Source organism: Ammodytes marinus, assembly GCF_949987685.1.
Source record: "Ammodytes marinus genome assembly, chromosome: 9".
In the NCBI taxonomy this organism is placed as follows: Eukaryota; Metazoa; Chordata; class Actinopteri; order Uranoscopiformes; family Ammodytidae; genus Ammodytes; species Ammodytes marinus.
The window spans coordinates 6,024,161-6,042,368 of NC_137213.1; the positions used below are offsets into that span (position 1 = coordinate 6,024,161).

General features: G+C 41.3%; 1 protein-coding gene across 1 annotated transcript in view; it reads right to left on the reverse strand.

The window, feature by feature from the left end:
• Positions 1 to 18,208, reverse strand: part of astn1 (astrotactin 1) — a gene marked incomplete at its 5' end in the record, with an annotated part of 480,467 nt that overhangs the window by 197,523 nt on the left and 264,736 nt on the right. Inside the window, one exon of the mRNA XM_080034245.1 lies at positions 7,474 to 7,578. Coding sequence (XP_079890371.1) covers positions 7,474 to 7,578 — 105 coding nt within the window. The remainder of the gene's footprint in view (positions 1 to 7,473; positions 7,579 to 18,208) is intronic.

Below are 18,208 nucleotides of genomic sequence, written 5' to 3' on the forward strand. Positions count from 1 at the left end.
TGCATTGTCATTTAGTTAACTAGTTCTTATTTTTTATTTATTTAACCTGAACCATTTATAATTAACTTAATTATAATTAGATTAAGATGCAATGATATAAATTATAATAATTTATGTGATAGTCTGTTCATATTGCAGGCTATATTTATACAATTGATTATCGATGGCAGATGACGTTGCAAGTGTGGGTCAAATAAATTCACTTTGTACTTATAACTATATCGAGGTGCATCTGAAACAAAATTCACTATCAATGAAAAATTCCTTTTTTCTGTAATTGAATTCAAAAAGTGAAACTTAAATATATTATAGAAATTCATTACACATGAAGTGAAATTAATCTAGAATAAACATCAGAAGGTCGACATTTCTGTATTATAAATCCTTTTTCTGATTGGTTGTATGTAATATTCTAATATTTTGAGATATATTTGGTGTAATGAATCTATGAAAGTTTCACTTTTTGAATGGACTTTCCATGATATTAAATTTTTAGATGCACCTGCAGACTGCTCACTGTCAACTATTTTATCATAAAACAATGCAGGGACATCAAGAACAGAAGGCAGAGAATACATCTCCTGTATGAAATGAATTGCCCCCTGACTTACGGTTTAAACTAGCAAGGCATTGTGGGAAAATGGGCAGTCTTTTCCATTTTTCCATCAGTAAATCTGTGTTCGATCTTTGGGTCTACTTTTGAAAGCTGTGGGCTGGCATTTAACAGAATTACTAGGCTCGTTCGACCTGTCGCCGTCTTGCTAAGACCTGCGCAATTATGACGCTCGTCTTGCTGAGCGCACTGCATTATGGTTAGACTTTTTGTCCAACTTGCACACGTGGCTGGCTGCGGCTCGGCTGCTTGAGACTTTGAAGTCCCGCGGTATCAAGACGGACACAGACACTGGAGCAAGTCGCTGCAGTTGCTCCCCACGGGCTGCGGGAGCGAAATGTCTGATGGGAAACGTCTTGCTGACAGGCGGAGCTGAGCGCTAATTGGGAGTTTAAACCCCGTGCCTTTGATGCGTTTCCCCAATTGGTTAGGCAAAAGTCTGACATCACCGCTCAAAATTAAATTACGATCCATTCTTTTTGATTTTAATTTATGTTTAATCATTAGGCCGCCACAATATGCATTTAAGCAGAAATGTTAAACCTCCACTGATCTGAACCCTTGACATAGAAATAATTTGGATGTGTAACTCTCCTGTATAGATTTATTTAAAAGTGAACACAAACTTGAGTCACAAGATCTTGGTGAAGTGATATCTTTATACCATTAAGATTAAACCATAGGCTTATTTCCAGTGATCTAAATGGTCTGGGAATTGTATTTTACATGTAGTTTCGCAAAGCCAGACCAAAACTACAACAAGTAGTTTGTTTGTTACACACATCATAATACAGTTCATCATAGCCATCTCTACAATAATAATAAGGGATCTTTTCTAAGACCTTCTTTAACTTTATTTAGGCCGATCATCTTCGTTATGTGAAGGGAGAAATACTAAACCTCCTTTATTTGGATTTGTAAATTATTCTTTATCACTTAAAAGTAGGTTTTCTAGTAAAGTAACAAGAAAGATAAAGATGTGTGGGGAATGGGGATATTATATCTCGTTTCTTGTTTTGAAAATGCCCCTCGCTTTTAAAGTATTTACTCGTCTTTGTGTTGTGTTCTGCTTCTAATCGGTTGTAGCATGTGTAGCTCTTCTACGAATATGTTTCTAATAAGCCTTCAAAATAAAACTAGAAAACGAACTGCATCCGCAACAAGGACGCTACTTCCGACTCGGAGCTGTCCGGCTTCAGTCAGGCTTTTTCGTCACTCCCCCGACTGCACTCGGCTACTCTCGTCTACTTTCCAGACGAGCTGAAAGTGAGGTCGAACGAGCCTACTTACACCTGGCTTGACAAAGCAGCCCCTTTACATCCTGGATTGGCGTTTATGCAACTGACTAATCCAAAGTGCTCAGGCTAGACTTTGTCAAGGCTGGCTTTATCAATCATCCTGGATGTCTTTATTCCACTTTTGTGCAATAGGCCCCTGGTTTCCTTTCTAACTTTCATGTCATTTCAGACCCGGCCACTCCCTCCTGCTCTGCACTCCCTGTTAATTACATTCACCTGGTCTGCCCCACACTCACCTGCTCCTCATCAGTTAATCAGCCCCAGTATATATCTCAGTTCAGTTCCCTCAGTCAGTTGCCAGATTGTCAGATGTCCTAGTGTGTTCACCCAGCTTTCCAGCATTCAGATTTCATCCTGTGTTCCGATCCTGCTTGCCTGTTCGTGTTTCTACCTGTCTTTTGGGCTTTTGATTTGGATTACCCTTTTGCCTGCCCCAACTGGACTTGTTGCCACGCTGTTTTACTACCTGGTTTGTCATCCACTTCCAATTAAACTTTGTTGCTGCACCTGAACTGTTTTGTGTCTTGCAATTGGGTTCTTGTCTTTTTCCTGAAACCCTGACAGATTGTGTATGCGAGGTATGTCGGACCGTTTACAAATAAGTATACAGAAGCAATTAATAACCTTTAGAAAAAAAAACGTCTGTGTTGTTCGAAAAGACGCAATGCATTGTGGGTCGGTTGAGTAGGAAAAGTAACTTATCGATCCATACACAAAATCTTCTTTGAAGTAAGAAATCATCCTGGCATTTCTTGCCTACACAAACTCGCATACACAACCACATACTCAAATTGAAGGCAAAGTTAGTAGGGCTTTTCGAACACAGCCACAGACCTGACGAAGGATCGCAATCGGAGAAACCAACATTTGGTGTGAATAAATAAGTAATGAAACTATCTTTTACACCGTACTGTTGTTCGGTACAGCTTTGATCCTCCACAGTTGGCCTGTTCGTACTGCGTCTCTATTCCCTTTTTCTTGTCTGCATCTCGTTTTCCTCTGTTGTCTTATCAGTTGTCTTTCATGCGCATGAAGGCCAGAGTAACCCATAGGAATATAAAAGAATGAGCCGTGTGGGCTCTGAGAAGAGATTTGCCTTGAACTGCTGTACATTTATTCATTTGAAAAAGTCTTAAGGTTTCGTCTTAACGCCCACTCAGTCCTAACCATATATAAAAACACAGTCCTGTGGGTGCATGACATCAGAATGACTAAAAAAGGTTAAAAGATCAGTTTCCTCTTTATTTGTAGCAGGATAAGTGGCAGTGGAAGCCTTTAGGGTTAATGATTCTTTTTTATAGCTCATTTAGATGGTGACGGCAGAGACCACCTGAGGGACTGTGTGTCCTATAGGAGAGACCCTTAGCTGAAATGAAAGGATTTTCTATAATGGTGTGGAAGATAGGATTTCTACCAACCAGTGTGTATAGGTCTGCCGAGAAGACAGTGGGGACTGTGAAACAAGCAAAAAGACATCTCCCTAGCACTAATTAGTAAATCCAACGACCGGGGATGCAGAAGCAGAAAGCATGTTTGGTGTGATACATTGGCCCAATCCAATGTCTGTCCTACAGCAATCGAGCGCTAAACCCAAACAGACTTAAAGGGCACATATTATGCTGATGTTTGAAGTTAAACATGATAACTTGGATTTCTACTCCAAACAGTTTTCATGGTGTAGTGTCCACACACAAACGGTATATTTCTCACAGTGCCATTTCTGAATCTCTTCTTTTCATTCTCTGTCTGAAACACTCAGTTTTAGAGTCTGTCTCTTTAAGCCCCACCTTCCAAAAAATGCCAGTCTGATTGGGATCTGGGGGGTGTGGCTTATCACAGGTGGAGGGAGGGTTAAGTTGGTTGGTGGCTTCACCCCTTACTATGTCATACAGGGTGATGAATCTGAGGTTTTTTCGGGAAGGTCCTCATACTTTCAGAGTTTTTAGTCGGACGGGGGACACATATAATGGTTGAAAAAACTGGAAAAAGTGCATTTTCCGCAATAAGTGTTCTTTTAGCTGACCTTATCTTGTGTGCTTCAGAGGCTGCAAGGGGCTAAACATTGTCAAATGGGATGGCACTTTACAACACATTGTGTTGCCTTGGCGACACCACAACATGCTGCAAACTATTGTGGGCTTCAGACTTTTTAATCTACATTTACTACTTCTTTTTTACGACTGAGGCACTTCGACTGCCAGATATCAATGTGCTGCAGACTCTGGCCGGGACAACAGGTGATTTCCAAATTATCAATTGAATGCATTTTTTTTTCAATACTGAATTATTAAGGAAGGTTTAAAGAAATTATTAAATAGGAGTGTAATTTAGCAACAAAACGGGAGCTTCCCCCACACAACGTCCATATCTAAATACACGGCGCTATGAACTGTGGGTAGTCCCCTCAAGCAAAGTCTGCAGAACTGTGGACTTACGGAATTTGTACATAAAGGGCACAGATAGATCCCCCGTTGGCTTGATCATTTGACAGTGAGACAGCCCTAAGCCCTCACGCACAAACACGCCTCAACATCTGTGAGTCTATTAAGGTGGACACTGCGATTGCACCATTGACCACACACTATCACAAAATGACCAAGTCTCTCTGTGGGATTTTCATCTGAGTAAATATTGAAAAGCCAAAAAAAAGTGTAACAGCGATTTGTCATTATCATTTCCAGGAGAAGCGGTATTAATATCTCAGCACTCACGCTCCGCTCGCTCTTACTTCTCCTACTCCTAAATTAAATTAGGCGGCCACTGAAGTGAGAGACAGAGAGCACAGCGAGGATGAGCGATGGGGGGCTCTGATATCAGATGTACAAATGGGTAGCCTAGCCTTATGGGTACCCTCCTGTGTGCCTTGTTGAAATATGATGAGCCAAAGTGGGAAATTGGAGTAAAAAAAAAAAGAAAGGGAGACGCAGGCTGCCGAGTCGAAATTGAAACCATGGCCTCAGCAGATGTGGCAGCCACTTTCAAACCACAGCCACGGCTCCATTGGAAATGCATTAGAGGTGGCATGGGGCTGTGTTACAGTAAGGTGGCTACACTTATCGGAAAGGAAACTATTTACAAGGGGAAGCGTGAATTATGCATGCACTTAAAAAAAATTACAAATCCAAAATTATGAAATTACACACTCCTTTAGGCCGGGGGAAGAATGATTGACTATTGACAATTTTTTTATTTTTTACTTCACTTTGAAACACTGCCGACTAAACAACTACCGTTATGTAGTGAAGCAAATAGAAGAGGGAGGAGAAAAACAGTTACATTTTCATAGAATAATATATTTAGTTTTTTGGTGCAAAAGCCTTGAGGAAATAGTCAGTGTAATCTCGGCGTGTCAGCATCCTTGGAGCAGGCTTTCAGAAGACCAAGTATTGCTTGACTAAATACCTGTCCACACTTATCGTATTATGTGGAAGTTTGCATGGCAGGCACTGTCAGAATATGCATCGCTACTCGCCATGGATACAAGGCTCTGTGATATGTGTGACAAGCTATCGGTTCGGAGCGACGGAGGGGAAAAAAGACAAGGAAAAATAAAATAAAATTATATTATCTGTATGCTGATCCCCGTTCCATCCATCAATGAGGCGCCTGCCTACATAGTGGAGCTACTGCACTCATACAGCCCATTCCAGCAGGGACTTTCTGTGAACACATTTAAAAACAGCTCAAGACCCATGCTATTTAGTTGGTGTGGTTTTTGGTGTTAGTTTCTATTTTATGTCATACCATAGGCTTAACTTTCTTTAATTGTGTTTGTTTGCATGACCCAAAGTGGGAGACAAATGTGTGACCGTTTTAAACACAAGAAAATAATCATATAGTTAGGATAAGTTTGTTAAGTTACTTTATTCGCATAGGGCCTCCCACACCATGCACTCTTAGTATCATACATAAAAGACAAGTTCGTTAATGAGCAGATGGCCTGTGTGTTTGCCTATTTATTATTGTATGTGGGAAACAATCTCTCTGTTTAGAGTATATTTAATATTAATTCTGCTTAATTTCCATTTTGTGTGGATATACCTACCTTTTATAAGCATTCCAGTGCACTCGTTGCCTCTGGATCCATTGGGAAATCAAATGTTTTCTGAGTATTTAAAACAATTAAGAGAGAGCAAACATAATTGTGTGTGTGCTGTGTCTTTTCTCCTTGTGTGGTTGTGTTTTTATAGCAGCGTTTTACTTTTGAAGTGACATTTGGCTTATTTGCCATTAAAGGGAACTCGACCCTCAAGCATGTAATGCCTTTCAGAGTTCTCTCCAAGTGCTGCAGCTGAACAGTTTTAACAAGGGTTTATTTTGATTTAATGGACCCAACTAGAACCTTTTAACGCCATTATAACATTCCAAGCAAGGTATTTTTATTGTATTAGACAGATTGGAGAGACAGAGTTGAAATGGGGCAAAGAAGAGAGGACATGCAGAGAACTGACCCGGGTGGGATTCAAACCCAGGTCTGCTGGGGGGCCTTTAGCTGGGTACGTTGTACCCACTGAGCTACAAAGTAATATGTTTTTAATCATCATGTTGTGAAGCGGTGTTTGTGTGATCAGGTATTTAAGAATGTTGAACAAGGCAATAGTAAGGAGTGTGATACTGTATAGCCAATAAATCAGACTTAAACGAAGTGATGTAAGTTTTATTACTACATTATCGGCTCCAGATATTCCATTTTTAAACGTGGCAAATAATGTAACAACCAGCCAACAATGCAAGCTTATAACGTATTGCATTATGGGAAGAAAGTCATAACATTATTGGTTTAGAATTGTTTTTACATTATTGGCCATTTACTAAATTTTTGAGGTCGTATTACCTACAAATTGACCGATAATACATTATTACAAATTATGCCGTTTATTCTCATGGTATATACTAACAGCTAAAGTTAGAAGGACATTTCTACCACAGATTAATGACAGACAGACAGAATCTACCTGTCAGCCTCTCTTAAAGATGGCAGTATGCCTGTTTATAGCACACAAATGTAAATGAAATATAAAGTAAAGTAACCCGAGCTGTCACGATGTGCTGCTACCCTTGATATCAGTCACATTAATTACAGCGTGATAAATAATTGATGGCTGACGGTGTTGTGTTTCTCTCCGCAGAGAACAGGAAAGTTTTCACTGCAGAGACACACGCGTGGTGTTCCTCCATCATAAACAAACAATCAGTAATAACAAATGATGTGTTTTTCCTGTAGCGCATCATTTAAAAAAAGAAAATATATATATATATATAAAAGAAAAGTCATAACCAATTATATGGGCTATATACAGCCGCGGAAAAAATTAAGAGACCAGTCTGGATTTTTCTTCAATCTTCATCTCTACATTACTTCATGGAAATGCTCTTAATGACAATATTTTATTGTGAATTTGCTAGAAATGTTGTCAGTAGTTTATCAATTAAAGCCAAAACGTTCATTCTACTCAAACATATGCCTATAAATAATAAAACAAGAGACACTGAACAGTTGGAGTGGTCTCTTAATGTTTTACACGGCTGCAAATGAATAGCCAGGAGGGCAAAGTGATTTACCTTGAGAGAGGACCCACTGGTTGAGTTTGACGTGGTAGAGCACAGAGCGGAGGCTCCAGTGCTGGACCAGGGGGTAGCCGGACACTTCACTGTAGTTCACCATACCTGAAATATCACACAGAAGAAAAAAAAAAACAGGTTTATTAATATGGAAGACGTCCTCGGGGCTATATTGAAGCGTGGCTACGGGTACACTGTAAAAAACTAAATAAAAAACTAGGAAAAATCAACAATTTTAAGGCAACTATATTCACTGTTTGAAGTAACAACAACTATTTAGTTGTATTGAAAACTGCCTGCATTTAAGCCAACTTATTATTTTCTGTTGAGATGAGTTAACAACTCCACGTGACACTGAGATGATAACTTATATCATCTACGGTATCATTTATATGCAATGTTACTTAAAGTGCTGAGCTCTACATACTTAGTACATACTTACATACTCTTCAACTGAGTTGACTTTACCGAAAGGTCTTTAGTAGGCAAGTTTTTGTTAATTTTTTTACAGTGTACGTTCAGCACCACGCATGTTTCAACCAAATAGACAAAGTGTAATCTCAAAGTGTTATTTACTCCTATAGCGGAGGAGATTGCAGTCCTCAGAGCTGGATCAAAGGGGTTGGCCATAACGTCTTTCTTTATTACTTTATACCTGCCGAATCTGGGAGGAAAATGTATATAAATATTAATATTATAATAATTAATATTAATAGTATAATAGATGACAGGAGGGAGAATCGAGAAGCAAAAGTTTCCGCTGTCAGATCAAAGTGGAGCTCACACTCCCTGGGTTTTTTTTATATAAAACACAGGAAATGACAGCGTTAAGTCAATTCAGAAATGGGGATATGGAAGGCAGTAAAGTATTCAGTGTTTGATGATTCTGAAGGCCAACATCCCGCTAGTTAGACATATATACAGCACATTTATACGTAACATTAGAGTGTACTTCCATGTCAGTGGTACACTCCAGATACCTCCAACTTGTCCCTATTTTGTGTCAAACCCAAGCAACAATTCATCAATTTCAATCAATGTTTTCTCTGCTGCTGTGACAACCAGAAATGATCCCATTCAGATGATATACAAAACCCAGCGTAACATTATCGTTTTTTTTATGTAAAGAAAATGCAGCAGATTCTGAATAAGAGAAGGTTGTTGCTCATCATGTCTTATTGAACTGATCAAAATAAATACATGTAGTCAGAAGCCTCGTCCAAATGTCAAGTTTTGCTTTCATTTACCTACTCGTTTATTCACACACTATCTGTTTGTATGAGACGGATCATGACACAATCAAAACAAGGTCAGAGGCTTTAACTATACAACAGCACAATAACTTCATTTAGAATCAGCGACCTTTCACAATAAGAGAACATTTCCCGTAATTAATTTGAATTTAAGTATCATTGGTAAAATGTCCCCCTTTGACAAAGAGTACAGGACAAGGACGAGAGGACTAAATGAATGTCACACAGCCCAGGCTCAGATATACCAATGTATGTGTGGGGGAAAAAGAAAAACACTGTCAATAAGGCAGCACTACATTATTATTTTCATAGATAAGTAGGTGTTCTAGTGCAGTCTTTTGTATAATAGCGAGAATTGTCCATAACAATTTTTCCCACAGCCCACGGTGAGAGAGCTTGTTTTGACAGACCAAATGTCCAAATGATACGGAATTAAAATAATCTTTCTTATTGTTCCTTGACTAATTAGTTGTTCAAATGTTTCGAATGAATTGCTTGTCACGCTTTGTATACCTGCCACTAGGTGTAATTCTTGCTGCTTATCTTGTGTTTCTACGCACTGAGGACAATAATAAGGCTTGACAGTCAACTACATAGCGAGGAAACAAGATGAATCTTTGAGTATTATTTATTTCTTAATTAACGGATACTAAAAGCAAAATGTATGTTAGGAGGAGTGCCATTAAATCCCCAGGCTAATTGGAATCCAACAGTGAGTTTTAAGGCGAGACAGTGTAGGCAAAAAACATTGTTTTTTTTTCAAGCACACAGCTTTCATACTTAACGCTATAAATAAAAGGTCCAAAATGTTAAATGGAAGTGATTGGCGTCTGTACATTTCTCCTATACAACCATCTTTAACGGCCATTATCTCAAAATTGCATTTTGTTCAATACTCTAACCATGAATCACAACTTCTAAAGCACCAACATCAACTACGTTTTCCATAATCATTCTTAGTACTATTAAAAAGGTATTTGTTATAATGATTTGTTCGTATGATGTTAATTGTCTGATTTACGATATAGTTCACTCATTACATTAGACCTTATTCACCTGCAGTGTCTCGCGTTAACACAACTTGTACAACTCAAACCACTGGCTAAAGTAATCCTGTCATTTTAGTATTTCTTCCCTTGTTGCTTTTACACAGTCAGTGTCCCTTTAAAAAAAAGCCAGACATATCATCCATATTGATTTTTTTTCTTTATTCGCTTTTTTCATTTGCCAATCCATTCACCTGCTGAAATCAATAGCGCCTGGAGAAGTCACCCATGTTCCAATGTGGTTTTTTCACTTTCATTTTGAAGCACGGCAAGGCCCATCAAACATTCTGAACACATCATCCTCCTCCACCGACCAATGACCTGTCAGCTTATCCGTGCCGACAGATAGTCACTGACAGATAAAGCTTGCCATATGAACACAGAGAGGGAGGGAGGGGGGGGGTGGGGGTGGGGGGCTGCAATGGGACCCATGATCAAGTGCTAACATTAATCATGCACCTCGGTGGGACAGACCTAGTTGCTGTAAGGCAGGTTAGCGTTAAAGGACCAGTCATATGCGTTTTCTAACAGATCAATTATAGATACAGCATGAAGTGAGAGAAGCAGATTCCTAGTGAACATGACTTGGAGTGAATACATAATCTAGCCTCCTTCCTCATTTGGTTATACAATATATATAAAATAAAGTATACAGAAATATATTTTCTCATTAGAAACCTACTGTTTTAAAGGTAGGATCAGCAATTCTGGAGGACGCTCGTTGTCAAAGTCTCCTATTGTCAATGTCAGTGAATGCCCCGTCACGATCCGCTACCTGTACATACTGTGTGTGGTCTGAGAAGAATTACCGTGTCAATACACAGCCTGAGCTCTGTTAACGGGCATACTGCTAGCTACGGTGGGCCCCTTTGTTTAACATACCAGTTTACAGAGCCTAGGCTGTGTATTAACACCAGCATTTACACAGTATGTCCAGGTAGCGGCTCGTGAGGAGATCTTCACTGATTTTGACAACAAGCATTCTCCAGAATCACTGACTCCACTGTCAAAGTCTATGTATGCATTGGTTTAAATTAGGAGCAGTATCCCCCCAATGTACAGCATGCAGAAGCAGTGCCTTTAACATTAACATCGCTTATATCGGGACCATAAGCAGAGCTCCGGAATATAAATCATATCGTCTCCCGTGGCAACTGACAGGCGTGACACTGTGCGGCGGTGGGATTACAGCCATACATCACTACGAATGCCCCCAACTACTTCACCAGGGTGTGCGTGTGTGTCCGTGTGTCTATGCGTGTGTGTGTGTGTGTGTATGATATATTTTACCCGGGCGGTGTGAGAGAGAGATGAATTGAGACATAAAAGAATGGAAATAAGAACGAAGGGCAGACAGCCACTATACACTGTATGATAAAGGGGTAAAAGGTACATGATAGAAGCGCATTGAGGAAAAGCATTTCTATCATCATGTTTAGTGAATGGTGGTTTGTGAGCCCGCTATATATGAGAAGATGTGTCAGTGACCAACATGGAGAATGTGTGATACATACAACTACATGAAATATAATGTATTTAGCAAACGCTTGCAGGAGGTAGCAGTTAGCATTAAAGGGATAGTTCATAGACTGTATATTAAAGAGGGACATTTATTTTTCAGGAAAGCATTTATATATGCGGGGAGAAAACGTTTTTCTGGCCCTGCACTGACGGGAATGGAATCCTGGTTTCCCATATACTAAACTCAGTAGTTGTTACCCAATGAGCTATCAAGCTGCAACACATATTAGAAGATGCAGTTCTGTAAACCTATGATAACTAGTGAGGCAATAGCTTATGGAACACATGGAAACGTTATCACTATCAACACATATGTAGTAGGCAAACAGAAATATAACAACTTTGTAAAGGAAGTTAGCTGATTACAAGTTACTGTATAAACATGTGGATGGTTTAAACATAGAGATGGTCTATACAGAAACTCTCACTGTTTAACATAGAACCGCACATTGTCACCTTTATCTATTTCATGCACAAAAAAGTCGGCATATTGACTCAGGTGCCAACATCTTTTTAAAATATTTTTCTGTAAACAACCTTTCTTCGATAAGGAATCTGAAAGTAATGCTAACTTGACCAACCTGTTAAAGTCATGGTTTTCCGGCAATCAAACATGGGATAAAATAACTGTTCTGTAAAGGCTTCATTTATTAATCGAGAGGAACATTAGTGAGAATTGAGTTCAATACCTCTGTGCCTCTGACTGTTCGCCAAGTGTAGTGTTGTTGTGACTGTATTTGCTAACATGTTGTATGCGAGGCATTGTACCGGATATTCATACTGTAAACAGCTAACCTGAACTATAGATTATTAGTTGTGAATATTGTGTTTTTTGGTTATTGATTAATCAACACTGCTTTTCACAGCAAGAGAAAATAAATGAGAGACTAATGTGACATATGAGGAACCCCACTGACAAAATTGGGACATTCATTCTAGTCCGTGGTTGAATTAAATTGAATGAATTATTGTTCTTTTTTTGTTTGCAAGAGAGGGTGATCCATTGCCCAAGGTGGGGACGACAAGCACAGTTAATATTTCTGTTCATTGAATCTGCTCTAGCCTGAGTCAGATCACCCAACAGATTTCAAATAAGACTTCAGACCGCATCGGGAGTGTTATAGAGAGGTTACCAGGTCAGAAGAACTAGAACTACCAACTATCAACGGAAAATGTGAGGAAACGGTAGATTTCAGCCCTGTGAGTCCACGGAATCTTTCGCCTCCGTGAGAATGGTGACTGATTTCCTCACTGCAATCAGGTGTGTGTGCACTGATTGGCTGATTGAACCCAGGTGTAAAGAGATTATATATGCCCTGAGACCCCAGTGCTCTGTGCAGGGCACAGCGGACCCCACTAGTGCTGCTAGTGACAGCTTAGAGGTCCATAGGCAGGCAATTTCTGCTCAAGGAGCCATGTTAGGCTCACACGACCAAACCCTACGTGCCATTGTAGAGCAACAGGCCTCGCAGGACTGCATGCTGCGGGAGATACTGGCCCGTTTACAGCCACCTGGGCCAGCCCCTACCCAAGCACAAGTGCCTCCAGTTCCACCCCATGACCCTTTTGTAGTCCAGGAGACCAAGCTGGCAACCCCAGCCCGCTATGACGGGCATCCAGGGAGGTGTAAGGGGTTTATAACCCAATGCTGTTTAGTGTTTGAGTTACGACCCTCTATGTTTAGCACCGACCGAGCACGGGTCGCATATATAATATCCCTTCTTTCGGAAAAGGCCCTTTCATGGGCTACAGCCTTATGGGATAGGCAGACTCCAGTCTGCGCTGACGCGGCCCTCTTCATGGCGGAGATGAGGCGTGTGTTCGACCACGATGTTAGTGGCCACGAAGCAGCCAAACGCCTCCTTAGGTTACGTCAGGGCTCTGCAAGCGTTGCAGAATTTTCAATTAAATTCCGGACTTTAGCTACGCAATCAGGTTGGAACAGGGAGGCTCTAGTGACCACTTTTAGTCATGCCTTGTCTGAGAGAGTTCAGGATGAGCTCGCTTCCCGTGAGGTTCCAGATTCACTTGAGGTTTTAATCTCATTGGCTATTAGAATTGACAACAGAATTTGTGAGCGCAATAGAGAGAGAGAAAACAAGCGTACACCCACCAGATGTCCGAGGAGTTTAGTATCCCTTGTGAAAGACCTACCCTGCCTGAAGGGTCCCTTAACAATGATGATCAGGAACCCATGCAAATAGGACACACACGGCTTACTTCCGTGGAAAGACGGAGGCGTATGAGCAGTGGCGTGTGTCTATACTGTGGGAGTGTGGGTCACTTCATTCGCCAGTGCCCCTCAACGCAGAAACACAATAAGCAGGGAATCAGGGTAGGCGTGTCAGACCTTGGGGAAGTCTTGCAGAGTCTTAATAATTCCCCTCCCGTGGCCAGTAGTCGCACCCCTTTGTCCTTTGAGTTATTTTGGGATGGACACTGGCGCACCTTCTCGGCATTTGTTGATTCAGGAGCAGCAGGTAGTTTTATGGACTCAACCCTGGCCCGAAAGCTCAATTTACCCATTTATGATCTTCCTTGTCCACTCGCAATTACTGCAGTGGATGGGCAACCTTTGGGTAGGGGTAGGGTTGAGAAGGTCACCTGCCCGATTTTCATTTGCATCGGCAATCACACGGAAGAGATTCAGTTTTTTCTTATTGATACACCTCAGTTACCCCTCATTCTGGGACACCCATGGCTCAAGGAACACAACCCTCACATCAATTGGAGGACTTGGAGGGTGATGAGCTGGGGTCCAAACTGTGCATCTCACATGATGGAATCAGACTCTGTTCAACTCCAACCTTTTGAATGTGAACCCCCTCCTGCCACAAGTGCCGCCGTCTCAAAATCTCACAGTTCAGTAGGCCTTCCCTGTGCTACCCCCAGTGACCGCCTGACTCTTGGGGTTATTGAGACCTTGACTCCCTCTGATTCTTCGGCCTCTGTGTCTCTTCCTGCAAATGGGGTTCCTGCAGAGTACGCTCAACTTAGTGAAGTCATTAGTAAACATAAGGGCCGTCCACGTTCGAAAAGTCAGAGGCTAAATGCCTTATCTCTACGATTCCAGTGTTCAGATAGAGATAGTTCTCCAGAGCCCATTGTGCCCCTTACCCGCATCCATGCCCCACTGACCGGGGAGATTGACACAGTGGTTCAGGGGGCTCAACAGCAGGAGCCTGACCCAGGAGGGGGGCCCCAAGGCTGTCGGTATGTTCCGGCACGAGTGCGATCACAAGTGCTTAGGTGGGGCCACTCCACACACCTCACAAATCACCCTGGTGTTTGTCGCACTATTGGTTTTCTCAAAAAGAGATTCTGGTGGCCCCGGATGGGGAGAGATGTGAGCGAGTGGCAGCTTGCAAAATTTGCGCCCGAAACAAGACGTCACAACAGCATTGCCGCCCAGCCCCAAACTATCGGGTGGGTCAGAGGGTGTGGCTCTCCACAAGGGATCTCCCACTGTGGGTAGAGTCTCGCCAATTGCCACCACGTTCCATTGGTCCCTTCAGGATCATTCGAAGGATAAACCCCGTCACTGTTAGCCTCTTGCTTCCCCGGTCCATGAGGATTCACCCCGTGTTCATGTTTCCCGCCTCCAGCCAGTCTGTTCCGATCCACTAGCCCCTCCATGGAGGCCTCCACCCGGGGTGGGTGGGGGGTCCTGTTGGAACGTCAGGTGCCGTTCCTTAGAGGGATGGTCCTGTGAGGAAACGGTAGATTTCAGCCCTGTGAGTCCACGGAATCTTTCGCCTCCGTGAGAATGGTGACTGATTTCCTCACTGCAATCAGGTGTGTGCACTGATTGACTGATTGAACCCAGGTGTGAAGAGATTATATATGCCCTGAGACCCCAGTGCTCTGTGCTGCTCATTGTCTCACCTTAAGAGGTAGTGAGAGGTTGTATCCTAGTGCCCTTTGAGTTTAAGAGATAATTATTGTTGAAGTGTTTGTCTGTCAGTTCAGCTGCTTGGCAGTGATGGTTTTGTTCTCACTTTAGTTTGGTATTTTAAAGTAGCCTGTGTGGCTTTTTGCTTTCTCCCCCTCCCCTTCTTCGCTTTAGCGATTCAGTGGTTATCCCTCTGGGGATAACTTTTAGAAACCCCTTGGTCCGCACCTGTGTCCCAAACCCCCCCCCCCCCTCCAGTCCTCACAGGAAAAGTGACTGCGAAGACATGAGAACGACATGTATCAAGGCACAGTGGATAAATAAACCTCACAATAGGAAGGATGCTATTGAAGTCCGCAAAGCAATTGTGACCCTTTAGTAGGGCTGCAACTCCCGACTATTTTGATAGTTGCTTAATCTATTGATTATTGAAACAAACTAATCGAATTATCAGATTGTGTATCGCAAAATTACTCAATGGCTCTTTATTTATCAGTTTGTGTGTTTCATGAACTCACTAACACATTAACTATTCAAAATGATGCTTTTGAATCGACTATGATGCTGATTAGCTACAACTGATACAAAGGATGAAAATCAATTCCAATATTAAGTTTTTGTTCAAGGACGGGCAACGTGCTGATATAACATTTACTGTACATAAACAGGTGGAAAGTCTTCATGTGCCAATCGGCCACACATCAGCTGTCAGTCTGAGGGAGCTAAATGACCTCTGTTATGATCTCCTTTACCTTTAAAGACATCCGAGGGGATAGATTTTGATTTGTAAGGCAGACATTGTTTGGCATTGGAGCACATAAGCAACGCACAAGTATTTGAAGAGGAGGCACGTTGGACTTGTGGACACGGTATATACAGTATATACTGTGTGCTCGTTAGCTAGACAACAAGCTAAGTAACAAGCAAACGATCTTATTGCATTGAGGATGTGCTCCAATGCCAAGCAAATCTTGAAATAATGCCTTTTTTTGTTTTGTTTTTATTAGGGTAAAATGCTTCCAGACTATATATATATATTTGTTGTAATGATGCGGCCGTCAACATTTTGCTATACTTTGTTTCCTGTTGTGTCCCGGTTGTTATTACACATGTGCAACTCTCAGAGATAGGAGGGAAAAGAGATGTCTCACTCCATTGCTAATTTAACGTCACCAACTAATAATCGACTACACAATTAGTTGGCAACTAATTTAGTAGTCAATCAAGTTGTCGATTTGTCGTTTACTTGTTGCACCCTTAGCCTACACTTAAGCATTAAGTCTGAACCTTCCAAAGTGTTTAATATAAGGTAGGACACGTCGTGCCAGGGTAAGATGGAGTTGAGGCTGGTCCAAATTAATTCAAGATGTGACAATTATACGCAAAAATAACAACAAAGTTCAGTGATGAATGCAACCCTGCACTATCTATTTAAGGCATGAACCTGGGAGACATAAATTGGATATGAAGTATGATGACTGTTGGGTTGGTGCTGTGAGCAAGGCCAGTAACAGTTCCTTTTGCACGGGGTGTGCTGTGCTGCGAAAATGCAATATTTGGCAGAGCCCTGACACCACCTATGAACTTGATGAATAAGCCTCTAAATTTGATGTTCCCCGCATTGTCCTCACCTTCAGCTACATCCATTTATCCCCTCTTATGGGAAATGGCGCTCCCCGGAACGACAGATATATTCCTGGGCTTGCAACACACACACACACACACACACACACACACACACACACACACACACAGACCCCTCCTAGTGGAAATGAATAACAAGCCCCAAAACATATACAGTAGTGCAAGCGTATTCCTCTTCTGCGCTGAAAAGGCCTTGTCTCCCTTTTAGCCCTCGGGTGCACTGCTCTCATTGTCTGACAGAATGATTCATTTGACTGAACTTCACTTTGCAAACATCCCCCAAGTTCACACAGTCTCTCTCCCTTCAGTCGCTGCCAGAAGTATTTTTACAGAGAAGCAGCTCGGTCAGCGCTAACTAACCCCGTGTACTACAGCTGATTCCCTTTGTTAAAATAAAAAGCCTGAAAAGTGTCTTACATGCAAAAAAATAGGAAAGAAAGAAAAAGGGAAAACGCTTGCATATGAAAAGCAGTTTACAAGATAATGGAGAATATATATATTTGATTTCCATACAGCTCACGGGTCTCATTGAAAATAACTGCGCTTGGGATTCATATCATAAGGTTGCATATGGAGGAAACACAGAAAGTTGCCTACGGACCAAAATACTGATCTGCAAAACAGTGCGTACTCACGTCCTATGATGGTTTTCCTTTATAAATCAAAATCAACTCAATGTACCGCATCCTGCTAGCTTCATGTATAGTTGCCTATAAAAAGTCAACCCCAATGAATGTACATTTATATTTACCGCAAGAAGAAAATCATGGGGGAAGTGGAGACAAAATAAAAATATGTTGTGTGGTGACATTGTTCACCTTATTATTTAGGAGAATGGATTTTATAACATGTAAGTATGAATCATTATGGAACATATATCTCTGCATGTATTTATGAACATAGATTGTGTTTTTGTGTTCACGCCGGAGACTATCAATCAAGCAAGGCGTTTGTTTATTCGTTGTGAAATTACTTTTTATCCGTTTTGGCAAAGGAACTATTCATACATGATAAGTGAGAGCTCATATTTCATCTGTTTAAACACAATTGCATATATTTGACATGGTTAGTTACGTGTCATCCGTCTGCCACCAGATCACTGTTTCTTATTTCTCTAGTGATTGTGTGTACGCATGGGTCAGCTGTATGTAAATCCCAGAGTTTGCTTAGAAAGTGGTGTATGTCTCTGTCTGGGTGTACGCAACATTTATAAATGAGGCCCCTGGTCAGAACATGTACTTTCAGGTGTTAAATATATATTTGAATTTTATAGGGATTCATTTCCAAACTGAAACGTATGAAAACAGATGGAAAAGGGGACATTGTGCTTTTGTCTTATTATTGAAACCTATGGGTCTGAATAACCTCTGAATCTTTAA